The 13,356-nt window shown below is 41.6% G+C and overlaps 1 protein-coding gene across 2 annotated transcripts in view; it reads right to left on the reverse strand.

Annotated features, from left to right (window-relative positions):
- Positions 1 to 13,356, reverse strand: part of hcfc1b (host cell factor C1b) — a 129,346-nt gene that overhangs the window by 86,957 nt on the left and 29,033 nt on the right. For both annotated transcript variants that reach the window (XM_084333989.1, XM_084333990.1), the window contains 2 exons: positions 13,087 to 13,247; positions 2,202 to 2,410 (listed from right to left, as the gene is read on the reverse strand). In XM_084333989.1, coding sequence (XP_084190115.1) covers positions 2,202 to 2,410; positions 13,087 to 13,247 — 370 coding nt within the window. The remainder of the gene's footprint in view (positions 1 to 2,201; positions 2,411 to 13,086; positions 13,248 to 13,356) is intronic.

Raw genomic sequence — 13,356 nt, forward strand, 5'->3', positions numbered from 1 at the left:
CTGCCTCTCCCTGAACGTCAGCAAAACAAAAGAGATGATTGTGGACTTCAGGAGGTCGGGGGTCAAGGACTACAGCCCCCTCAGCATCGACGGGGCACCGGTTGAGAGAGTGAACAGTTTCAAGTACCTCGGAGCCCACATATCCGAGGACTTGACATGGACCACACACATTGACAGTGTTGTGAAGAAGGCACGACAACGCCTCTACTTCCTCAGGCGCCTAAGGAAGTTCCAAGTCAGTCAGAAGATCCTTAGGAACTTCTACTCATGTACAATAGAGAGCATCCTGACCGGCAACATCACCTCCTGGTTTGGGAATAGCACTGCACAAGACCGTAGCAGACTACAAAGAGTGACACGTTCAGCCGAACGCACAATTGGAGGGGGGCTTCCCACCCTCCAGAACATTTACAACAAGCGGTGCAAGGGGAAGGCTAAGAGAATTATTAAGGACTCAAGCCACCCGAACAACTGCCTCTTTGAACTGCTGCGGTCAGGCAAGCGATACCGGAGTCTTAAGGCGAGCACAGAAAGACTCAGAAGAAGCTTCTATCCCCAGGCCATCAGGCTGCTAAACGAACAATAATCACTATGCAACAACCATCAAATGCACACAGCACACACACCCACACGCACACACTCACTCAAACAAACAACACACTGCAGCACCCACTCTCCACACTTTAGATCACACAAACACACTTACACTTTATATTTATTGATAAAGGATTTGCACTACAACTCGTACACCTACTGTGAATTGTACCTAAATTGCACCTCGTCCCATTTCCCCATTTCTGCCTTGCACTATATAGTATTGTATATTAGTACACTGCACAGTATTGTATATTGTATGGTAACTACGTCTATTCTGCATCGAACATTGTACATATGTCTAAACTGAACACTGTGACCTCATTTTTTTTACTTCTAATTTTACTATGTTATTTTATTTCATACTTATCTTGTCTTGCACAGTCTCTGGAGCGCAACAGTAAGAAGCATTTTGTATAAAAGTATTCTGTACTTCTGTATGACAACTATTAAAGAAACTTGAAACTTAAAGAAACTCTTTAATGTGGTCGGAGGAAGCCATAGATTGGACAGAGAAATATGAAACAAAATCAGAGATCAGGTGTTTTGAAACTGGTGATCGGCTCATGAGATTATAAAACTGGTTTATTATAAAAATTATTTTGCGATTATGACCGAGTATAGTTATACATTATCCCGCTTATTACATGGCTAACTTACTAACAATATACCTAATTCATTTGACAAATCGCAGTTGTTCTGTGGCTCTGTCAGCCCAAATAAAGTGATTATTATTATCGCGGGCAGCCCGGCAGGTGTGTCTGATTGGCTGCACTGAAACAGTGTGTGTCAGTGGGGCTTGATTACTCCAGCTGCGAAAAACAATAATCACCGGTGGTTATCGAAAAATAATTCACCGCTGTCGGGGGCTATTGACCAATCACAAGCAAGCATTTCGGCGAATGTGAAAACGCCATGTAATAATCTAAACTATTAATCATCAACCTTTATTTATTCTCGAAAAGACAATTGAGGTCACCCATGGACCGCAGTCCAGAGTGCACGACAGCAATTAGTATAAAATTAACATAGGCATAAAATCAGCACACAAATTGACAGAATAAAAAGACAATGCATAAATTGCAGACATAAGAATAGGTATAAAAGTAGTGCAATGTAAATGTGCAGACTTAAGAATAGGCATAAAATAAGTACAATAGTACAATGTCGCTCAAAGGCATGTGAACCCCCCCGGAACAGTCAGTCCCCCAAACATCAATACCCACCACATCCCCGGATAAAGCACGCCATGACCGACGGAAAACACAAACAGCCCGTGCGCCACTCACACCGCCATGCACGGCGACGGGAATGCCACCCCTGCGGGCCGCTCCATCTCCTCCGGTCCCGGTGGCCCCGCCACCGCGAGGAAAACAAGCAAATCCCACACCCCCACCCCCAAACTCCACAGAGGAATATAATCTACCATTACCCTCCGTCACCACTGAACTGATACTAAACTATTACATAGGAAAGACTGGAAGCAATCATACATCCAGTCACTAGGTAGAGCTCATAATAAAATGTTATCAAATGTATGTTCCGTTGACAGATCTAGATATCAGATGTGTTCTGTTGACAGATCTAGATATAATATATGTTCTCACCTATATCCAGCACCCAGAGGTCTCCCAGGCGGCATCCGCTCATGCCTCCATAGATGACCAGTCTGGACTTCCTGTTGGTCTTGTCGGTGTAGACCACGGCTGTGTGGCTCTCTCTGGGAGGAGGTAGCTGGCCATAGGTGATGGGAGCGTCCCAACCTACCACACTGGAGCCTGCTCTCAACTCTAACGTATACAAGTCATTCAAATACCTGAGAGCGTGAGAGAGAGAGCGTGAGAGAGAGAGAGAGAGAGAGAGAGATAGAGAGAGAGAGATTGAGAGTAGTTTTAACTCAGCAGAACATTTACTGAGAGAGGAAGCACATCAAAATAAAAAAGAGCTATCAAATATTGGATAAATCTCACTCCTATCACTACAAAGCCCTGCAATGCCAAGTCGAGCAAAGAAAAGAGTATCCACTCTCAGCTGTACAAGTCAATTAGGGCCTGCGTCCACCTGCCGCATATTTCTGGGCGCACGCGTCTTTTGTCAATTGATCCCAATGGGGAGGGAGCGTATGCGGCCGCATGCTGCCGCCTGCCGCCTATAGGATACGCGCTGCAGTCGGCTTCTTTTTTCAGCGCGTTTCAGCTTTTTTGTGCAGCAGCACCCAGCGTTTAAAGTTGAACACTTCTGAACTTTTCAGAGCGATGCGCTGAGCGTCTTTTCAGACAACCAATCACAGCCGTGGCGCTCGTGACACATTCGTAACCTGACACCAGAGTTGCCTGCCTGCCTGCCCACAAGAGACAGGAGCAGTATGAGGGCAAGCATCTGCTGGTTGGTGGTCATTGCGATTCGCGACAAAGCACAAATACACTAATAACTACACGAATACACTAATAAAAAGCTAATAAAAAGCAAAGGACAAACTGTGGTGTCAGGCAATAACTATATAATTAATATACAATAAAGTGTATTAAATTATGCTATATGTGCAAAACCGCGGCAGTAAAATACGATAAAAAGATGGCTGTCGCTAGATTTCTTTCTCTCTGTCATCTTGCTACAAGGCACGCGCTGCGTTTTTTTTTCTTCAAAAAAATATGCCTATTTTTATTATTGTATTTTGCACAATCGATGCGGGCATGACCACCCGCATTTCACTGTATGCCCTAGTATGTATGTGACAAATAAACCCGTCAGTGCTGTAAAGTTTAAACCTTTTTAAATCTTAGACAAATGAAACACTTTGCTTTTATGAAATATTGTAAACCGTCATTTGAGGCTTTATAAAGGCAGCCAGTTGTATTCAATACAGAGGAGTTAATGAGAAATCTCCATGTGCTTGTAGTTAAAGAGAGGCGGAATTAATGAGGCGTATGACGTACGTTGCATTGGAGGTGCAAGATTGTGCAGATTTTTCTAATTTTATTTTCCCGTTCGAATCCCGTGCCCATCGAACGAAGCGTTGAAGTATTTAAGACAGCCCTACTGGCCATCCAGACAGACTCATACTACAACAAACCATGGCTTTCTAGCAGTTCTGCCAACTATGCTAGAATGACAAATTTGAGACAGATTAAATTGAAAAGTATTATCATACAGCACAAGTACAATACAACTAAAATAAGTTGGCATCTAACCAGAGTGCACTCTGTTAACACAATGGCGACCGGCGGGGCTCGGCGATTTAGGCCTCAGAGGACAGCGGATTGTAAACAAACCGATGTACTTTCTAAGAGCTTTATATAACATTTTATAGTATTGCTATCTGTCCATTCTCATTGTCACTTGAGTGCATAAACCGTGCCTTCATAATGGCTTAAAGAAAAGAAAATTCCATCGGTTGGTTGTCATTTTATAGCGTCGTGAATATAAGGTATATCGCGCTTTTAGTCTAGGCTTTTCTGCAGGAGGCTGCAAAATAGGCTAAACGTTAGCGCCGTTATATCAAACGCCATTTCTGCTGTATATATACGAATGAAATAAAACAAACTGCGTAGCATCCGGACTATTACAGAGCATCTATGGATGAAATGGGGGCGGCGGGGAACGCCGATTACTATTATCGATTAGCAATACAGTGTGCGTTCAATATAGCATTTTCATTGACCGATCACGTTACGTTATAAAACAATGTCCAATCCAGCTGTAATTTGGGGTAATATTATCCTACCGTCAGGCCATGTGATCGCCGGCAGCATTTCCTCACCAGTCAGCTCTGCAAGCTGATCCAAGATGGAGGATGTTCGGCTGGGATCAAGGATCTATGATCCGCCCACAGAACTGTACTTGCATTTTTTTTTTTTAAATCACATAATGATACTGCAGTGGAGCCCCTAATCGGGTCTGGCCGGTACTGCATGGTTCGAAAATCAAATATTTGAAAAGATGCTGGTAGTAGATCGGGTACCTAAGAAGCGTTATAAATATGGAATAAAACAATAACAACTCGTCACGTATATACTCGTGGCTCTGGTCCACAACGCTCTTTTTCGAAACACGTATATACTCGTTCTCGGACGCCATAGTGTTAACAGAATGCACAAAACTCCAGCTAGTCCCAACTGAATATTTTCCAAAGTTAAAGGGGACATGCATTATAAATGGGTTTTTTCAGTATTTACCATTATAGTAATAGGAGTTAGTATCAATGGGTCTGTGTCTCTAATTACCATATTGACTCATCAGTCTAGTCTCGAGTTCATGAGATCTCCCCTCACTCAACTAAACTGTTCTGATTTGACGGTTTCTGTGATGTCGACATAGCATTGATTTGCATAACTAACGCCCCCTCTATGGTTGTAGCGCACAGTGAAAGCCGACACTTCCTCAAACGGGAGGCAGAGCGAGCGAGAGAGGGAGAGAGAGATAGAGAAGGGGACCTGTCTTATCTCACACACGCAGCGTTTGTTTACACAGTGCTCCGCTCCTCTCTCTCGCAGGCAGTCGGACTCGGGAGCAGCATATCACTGTAATATCTTTGTGCATGCTCCCACGCGCACGCCCGTATTCTGATCCGTACAATAATAATCACAGGGGTATATATTGAATGAATGAATTATTTTATTTTGAATGTTTACACATACAAATAAATAAACATAAACAAATAATTGTTCAAAAATGTTTACACAAACGAAAAGGATAGGTTTGAAGCCGAAGGCTTATAGAGCAACCTGCCCCTAATTAAAAAACAAATTAAAAAAAGTTTTCAAAATATAACAAAAAAAATCAACAATCAAAAATTGTCATTTGAAACAAGTTACCAATGCATTGTCCCGTGGGATTATGCCCCCCTGCGGCGAAATTAATTAGTATCCCCTCAGTCTCTCTCTATCTCTCTCTCTGTGCCAGTCGCAGACTATGTGGATGACTGTCACTCAAAGTGCTTATGGGCGGAGCCAGGCCAACACAGCCTGAAATCCAAAGAGAAAAAATATGCTTTTGAGTACTTGATTAGAAATATAAAACAATGCATTTTTTGGAATAAAACCTTACAGAGGTGTTCCATAGACTCACAGGAATTGTGTAAAGTTGCCCAAATAGTGCTAGGAATAGCAATGCATGTCCCCTTTAGAATACAAACATCCTGAATTTGACCACATAACCAAAATATCAACCCTGTTGGTAGAGCACATAGAGAGCTGCAGTCTAGCAGCAGAGTTTGGTTTAGTTTAGGAATAGGGGGCAGGTAACTATAAGAATTATTCTTCTTCCTGCTCATTTTGCCCATGGTAAAACGGTATTTATGATTTTGTATGAAAACTGTATGATTGTATTGCTTCCATGTGGCAAATAAAACTCTGAATCTGAATCAGAGTATGTCTTTACCTGCCACACTGTGGTCACTGTGTCTCTCCCTCTCTCCAGGTGCCTGTTGCCGTGTATGCATGTTTTTTTCTTTTGCATCAGTCACTGCAGGCTGCGGGTGTGTGTGTGTGAGGGAGAGGGAGCTAATGGGTGTGTTAAGTAACTGTGCGCCTCAGCTTCGCTCAGAGCACTTAGCAGGCAGCTCAGTTCCACTCACGGTGAGCACTTTCCGACTAGGATGAGTATACGGAAGAAATGGATCCTACTAGGCTTGCCGCGGTAGTCGGTGATACCCGTCTCTTTTCCATTGCATAGTACCTACTCGACTCTACCCTACTCTACTCGCTTTAGGTACCTGGTACTTCGTTCCTTTTCCACTGCAGGTAGTACTCCGTTTGTCTCCGTGTGGGGAGGCGGGGCAGCTGGCGTACAGCATGAGAGCTCCAGCATAGCTATGTCCGTGAGGGCTTGGAGCAAGCCAGAGTAAAACACAGTTTTCAATCAATCGATCAATAACAACATTAACCAGACTCTCGTTGTGTCTATTCTGCTAACGTTAACTCTCGTGTCTATTCTGCTAACGTTAACATTACCTCTCATTGTGTCTATTCTACAAGCTTTAACGTTACCTCTCGTGTCTATCTGCTAACGTTAACATTAGCATTAGGTAATAACCGGTTTAAAATGGATGATGATTACCTCACGTTGTGTCTATTCAACTAGCATTAACGTTACTAGTACAAACAATCAATAGTTATATTGATCATGCTATGTACGCTAGCCATGGTAAAACGCAAGCACATTAGCACCTAAGCTAACAACAAGCTTAACAAATCAGCAATCTTTTTGTGAGAGTAAACTCCCCGCTCGGTGGTAAATTGTGTTGATGTCGGTTTTGTTTCATCAATAAATGAGGCAGAATACACAGTGAATGTATCCTTTTGTTTATTGCACTTGTTCCTGCTGCAAACAAATAATGAATCCTAAGCAAGGCATTAAAGATGGCGGCTTTCTGTTTTTGTGCAGACGCTCCAACGTGTGACACTTCTCTCTTCTGACCAATCAGTGGTCTGCAGTGTTTCACGTCACTTTTCTGGTACCAGTTCTACTCGCTTGGAACCTCGACAGAGCAGGGACTAAAAAATAACCCAAAAAGTACCCAGTTCCAGGTATTTTGGTAATGGAAAACCGCAAATGCCGAGTAGAGTAGAGTCGAGTAGGTACCATGCAGTGGAAAAGGGGCAGATATCTGTGTTCAAGCCCCACCGAGTACATTACTTGCCAACGTCCCCACCGGTGTATCTCTTAAGCCCTAGCCATATTTTAAGAAAATGCTTGAGTAAATTGTAATGAACCAAAGGAGATTTATATAAAATTATAAATTATTTAAAAAAGTAAAATATCCTAACCCACATAAATGGCACAATCATACTCCCTTATTCAATAACAATGCACTCTTAATTGAAAAACGACCTATAAGATTCCCTATATGGGAAGAGCAAGGCATACATACACTCATTAGGGGATGTTTTTAACAAACATTGTTTTTGTAGTTATGGAGAAATATGCAAAAAATTTAATCTCACCAAGTCCACATGGCTTTTTTACATACAGTTACGGCTATGTTTGAAGTCTCACGGTGTTCCATTAGACATACCAATTGAACACCACAGATACCACAAATTCTTCTATGAAAGAGAGACATCGAGAGGTTTTGTTTCAGATTTTTATCATCAATTACTAACGTCCTCGTATGAAACCCTCCAACTAGACTGTCTGGAGGAGGGATATACCAGACCTGGAAAGTGACTTTGATTGGCAAGGAGCCTGGGCAATCAACAAATCAATCTTAACTATATTCACAGGACATACTTGACTCCTATAAGACTGAACAGAATGGGTCTTAAACAAGACTCAAAATGCTCCCAATGTACAAATGGGGACGAAGGGACATTTATGCACATGTATTGGGACTGCCCACCAGTTAAGATATTCTGGAAAGATGTGACCCAACAATTATCAAAACTCGTATCTTGGAATATACCTGTACACCCCTCTGTATTACTATTGAACAGTGTTGGGACTAACGCGTTACAAAGTAACGCGTTACAGTAACGAAGTTACTTTTTGCCGTAACTAGTACTCTAACGCATTACTTTTTAAATTCAGTAACGCTGTTACCGTTACTAAATGGTTTGTTAGTTCGTTACTGCGTTCTTTTTATGTAGATTCATAGCGAGCGTCCTTATTTCGCCTGCGTTTGTTTTGTTTACTGTAGAGAGCGTCTATTTCTTTCCGTAGCCTCATTTCTGGTTTCCGCATTTCTGATTGGCCACTGACTGACGTTCTCTGACCAGAGAGCGTCAGTCAGTGGCCACTGGCCAATCAGAAATGCGGAAACCAGAAATGCGGCTACGGAAAGAAATAGACGCTCTCTATAGTAAACAACAGGAGGACGCTCGCTATGAATCTACATAAAAAGAATGCAGTAATGAACTAACAAACCATTTAGCAACTACTTGGAGAGATAATTAATATACAACATGGAAACGAGATAAAGAACATGTTTGATGGGCTGCTGGAGTCAGCTGGACTAACGTTACATCTCGACCACCGCAGACTTGGGTGAGTGCAATGTGTTCACTGAAACTCAAGTTGATCAACGGATTTTGACTGTACGAAATCTGCCAGGGAATCTCATAATACTAATCAAACAATATAAATATAGTCCTTTCATGCACAATTGATATCCTAACTATTCTAACGTTGCAATGCTTTGATTGATATCTTAAACAACGTTGCAAGATGGTTAATGAAACGCTCCGGCGACATCAAGGCTGAATGAATGAAAACTTTATTTAACAGATTGCAGAATGGGTACAATACAGTACGGCTCAATACATACAATTGTTAAGGGGATGCAGACCTGAGAAAGACGTTTGTCTTGTTTCCATCAGGGTCCCCCATTTTCAATTCATATAGACATTTATGACATACACAACATACATGACATTTATGGCATAGGGACATATAGGTATTTAATACTGATACATTTGTGACATAAACGGTATTCAAATATACAGTACTGTTACCCCTAGATCCTGACAGAGTATATATGATGGGGAGGGGACTGTACATTAGGAGGGGGTGGGTGGGTGGGAGGGAAATATACATACGGCGGGGAGGGAATATATACATGCGGTGGGGAGGAGACTGTCTATTAGGAGGTGGTGGGGGTTTTGGGCATTTACGGTGGCCAGTTTCGAATTGCAGCCTCCCGTAGGTGCTCTTTAAGAGCGGTTTTGAATGTGGGTAGTGATTCACATTCCTTTACAGCTTTGGGTAGGGCGTTCCACATTGTTGTGGCATAATTGCGAAACGTGTTTAGTCCCTTGTTTGAGCCAAATCTGGGTTTTACATGATTTGTTGAGCTTCCTCTGGTGTAGTGGTTGTGGTATTCACTGACCTTTGGGAAGTATTTTGACATGTACATGGGTACCCCGGTCGTATAGTGTATCTTGTAGACCAGGCCCATTGCAAGTTGCTGTTCCTTCAACCGGCGCACTTCTTATTATATCGACTCGGGACAACATTTGTTTGTGTCAGATTTGTGTTTGTATCTAGACCACATTGCTTAGCAGAGTTCAGTGATGTGAATGGAAACTGTCAAGTTGATCAACCGATTTTCAGTATCTGGGGCATGGGACTCGGGAGCAATTTTTTTTTTTTTTTTTTTTTTTTAAATAACTAAATAGTTACTTTTCACAGTAACTCATTACTTTTGGGTGTAAGTAACTAGTAAAGTAACGAAGTTACTTTGAAATGAAGTAACTAGTAAAGTAACTGAGTTACTATTTTTCAGTAACTAGCACAACACTGCTATTGAATGATGTTTTTGAGTTTGCAGTACATCCACAGCTAAAGAGATTGGTTTTATCGGGTATCACAGTAGCTAAAAAGCTGATCGCATCACGCTGGTTTCAACCGGAAAAAAATTGCCGGAAAGTTTGGTTTCTTACATATCTCTATGTGATTTATCAAGAAATATCTACAGCAAGAATTCTGGGTCTCAATGAATCCAAAATGACAATGTGGTTAGAAGTGGTGGAGAGAATAAAAGCTAGCTTATAATGGTAGTGTCTGGTTAGGAGCGAGGGATAATGGAGGTACTATCCAAAGAGGGGTCCGGGAGGGGGGGGGGTTCGAGCTGGAGCATATGTGTGTAGGTTTTTAGATAACAGGTATTAGGGGTATATCCTGTATAAGACATTGGTATAAATGGTAATTTCGTTGGATATACACTGTGTATTAATGCTTGTGTATCTTATCGTGTGTTGTCATGTTTGTTTATATCTGTGTTTAAAAAATAATAAAAAAAAAATCCATCTTTGACGATGAATAACACCATGCTAATATTGACCAAAAGTGAAAGATTCTTTGCTTAAAAAAATCTAAGCAAATTAACAAAAGGCAGATGATTTACAGGGGTAACTGAATTTTGCATTCTGGACACATGCAATATGAAATATGAATATAGAATATAGCAGGCTTATAAATGACCTTATTATGGCCAGGTCATACATCTATGGATCAGCCCAAATCTCCCCTTTCCAATAGAGTTAAATCTGGATTTAGTATCACCAGGCGCCCGGATCTTTTCTCTCTACCAGATTGAGATGCGTTTTTTCCTAGAGGTTCACAGAAAGGTAAAGAAACAATATATGTTGTATTTTATGGCAATAACGTTGAGGTTTGTTCGACCCGTGAGATATAAACACAACATTCAAGTCAATATTTGTACGAAAAAAATGGTTGGCCTAACTTTGTCTGTGGCTGGTGTGAGCTGGGTAGTGTAGTTTTATGAAATTTAGACATCCATCAAAGCCCTCGAAATCATCTTTCTTAGGATTTAATGACAGCTTCCTGTCCTAGCGTCTAAATCATCCGGTTTCCGATGCACTGCGCGGAGACTTAATATGGACTGTATTGATCTATTTGTGACATATCGGGCTTAAGAGGTTAAATAGAAATAAAGCCCATTTAGTTCATCTTCGTATATCAGTGCCCACTTTAAATATAAAATGCTAAATGTGTTATCAAGCATGTAAATCAGACATCATTATAAAATATTAAATTAATGGCAACAATGTAGCTATCACCAACCACCTAAACACTGCTGTATGACAGACTAGCGCTGTTGCTTTTGATTAAAGGTATCTTTTAATTTGTTATTTTACTGTCTAGAACTGCAATTAGCGCCTTTGCGCTTTGTTGTGTATTCATTATTTATTTATATTGTCTGGCATTGCGATTCAACGCTTTGCTTTTTATTAGCCATTTGTTATTTTACTGTATTGGTGTTTTGTCACGGTGACCAGTGTTAATTTAGTCAACAAAAATTATGACTAAATATGGTTGTCAACTAAGCTTTTTCCCCTGACGACAACGAGACGTTAACACTTTTGCGGCCAACCACGAATATATACGTTATTGGGTGCCAACGTTTTGGATCGTTTTCCCTTTTTTTCCGATTTTAATATCCTATTCAATGTCAGGGACGCGTCTATCCTAACGCATGTTTGCTTCCGCGTTCGCGTTTTGCGCTCTGATTGGCCACTGACGTTTCTGGTCGCGCCAATCGTGTGACGGCAAGTTCTTTCGCCGGTTAAGCTTAGGCACTCTTTCGAAGTTGGTTAAGGTTAGAGTTTGTCTTAGAGCAGGGCGATAGAATGCCAGCCCTGATTCCAAACTCTAACCTTAACCAACTTCTAAAGAGTCGTCTAAGCTTAACCAGTGATAAACTAGGCGTTAAGTAGTTTGCTGCTGGTCGAGGCGGAAATGGGCGCATCACGCGATTGGGCGCACATGTCACATGACCAGAAACGGCAGTGGCCAATCAGATTCGCAAAACGCGAACGCGGAAGCAAACATGCGTTAGGATAAGAATAGATGTGTCAGGGACCTGTATGTTGCCGTTAAAAGGCAGTATCGAGAGTGCAGTAAACCCTGTTCCAGACCGGGTGCTACGTTTAAACCGCTCCGGGCGGACTTTTCTAGTAATGGGAAACCTATTGTTTATTGTTTAAAAGGATCCCCATTAGCTGCCACCTAAGTGGCGAGCTAGTCTTCCTGGGGTCCACACAGAAAGACAACAGAAAACACAAAACATAACATGAGATACATGACAATCACAATTAACAATGATAATCTAAAAACAGTAAAACATTGTAGACATCATTATCAACATCAGAATATTTTGCTCACATATTGGTAAGTAGTGCAGTCTCAGGTGGTATTTGAAAGACACTTTGCTATTCAATTTACTTATGTTCAGTGGGCAGTTATTCCAATGATTGATGGCACGATAAACAACAGTCCTCTTTAAAGCATTTGATTTTGGACGTGGTAACATAATCTGTCCATCATCGGCTGACCTAGTAAAATAAGAATGAACCTGACTGCATCTGACAATTTGTTTGTATAAGAAAACAGGTTGAGACGAAAAGACAGTGTTCCTGAAAAATGTAACTGTGTTGAAAACCAGCCTATTCTCTACCGTTAACCATGAGAGTTGCCGGTGCATAGTGAGTGTTTGTTCTCATGGAACAATGTAAGACTAACGTTGCAGCTCTGTTCTGGGCAGTTTGCAATTTCTTTAGTTGACCTTTGGATGCAGAGGACCATACTGGTGCACAATAATCCAGGGCTTCACCCGTTCGCATTGAAACGTTTTCGGGACCCCCGATCCATATGTTGTGGTGGGTTATGTCGTGGACCAGATGGACATAGGATGGACCAGATGGCGAACAAATAATTGGAATATTCTTTTTGGAATACCACAGACCACAGGTAAGGACAATCTGACGTCAATTTCAGCTTGATCGTGCAAGGTTATCATACCCATCCCCCTGATCGGCCTGTGTTGTGGTAATAATGAACCCCTGTCCTACACGGATACTCTTATATCTGTCAAATGAGGATCAGCGCTAGATGGCAGTTGCTCAGCACTCAAATAGAGCAGAACGTTATGTGATCTAAATGTGCTCAGGATGAGCATTCTCACCGTGATCGCTCAGTTACTTAACACACCCACAGAGAGAAAGACTAGCATAGTCCTGCTGTTCTGTGTTTTACCTGGGAATATTGTTCTTGGGATCCTCACTGTCATTGGCCAGCCCTCCAAACAGATAGCAGCGGTTGCCAATCAGGGAGAAGCTGTGTCCGAGGCGGGGACAGGGAGGTGGGCCATTCTTAGGAGCCTTGGCTTTCAGACGCTTCCACTCCCAACGACTAGCCTACAGGATGGATGAAAAATAACAATATCAGTGATCTAGAAATCATTATTAAACGATATTAATAACATATAAACATGATTATTAAATAATATTAATAACATAGACATGA

Source organism: Notolepis coatsorum (genome assembly GCF_963971535.1).
Source record: "Notolepis coatsorum genome assembly, chromosome: 17".
In the NCBI taxonomy this organism is placed as follows: domain Eukaryota; kingdom Metazoa; phylum Chordata; class Actinopteri; order Aulopiformes; family Paralepididae; genus Notolepis; species Notolepis coatsorum.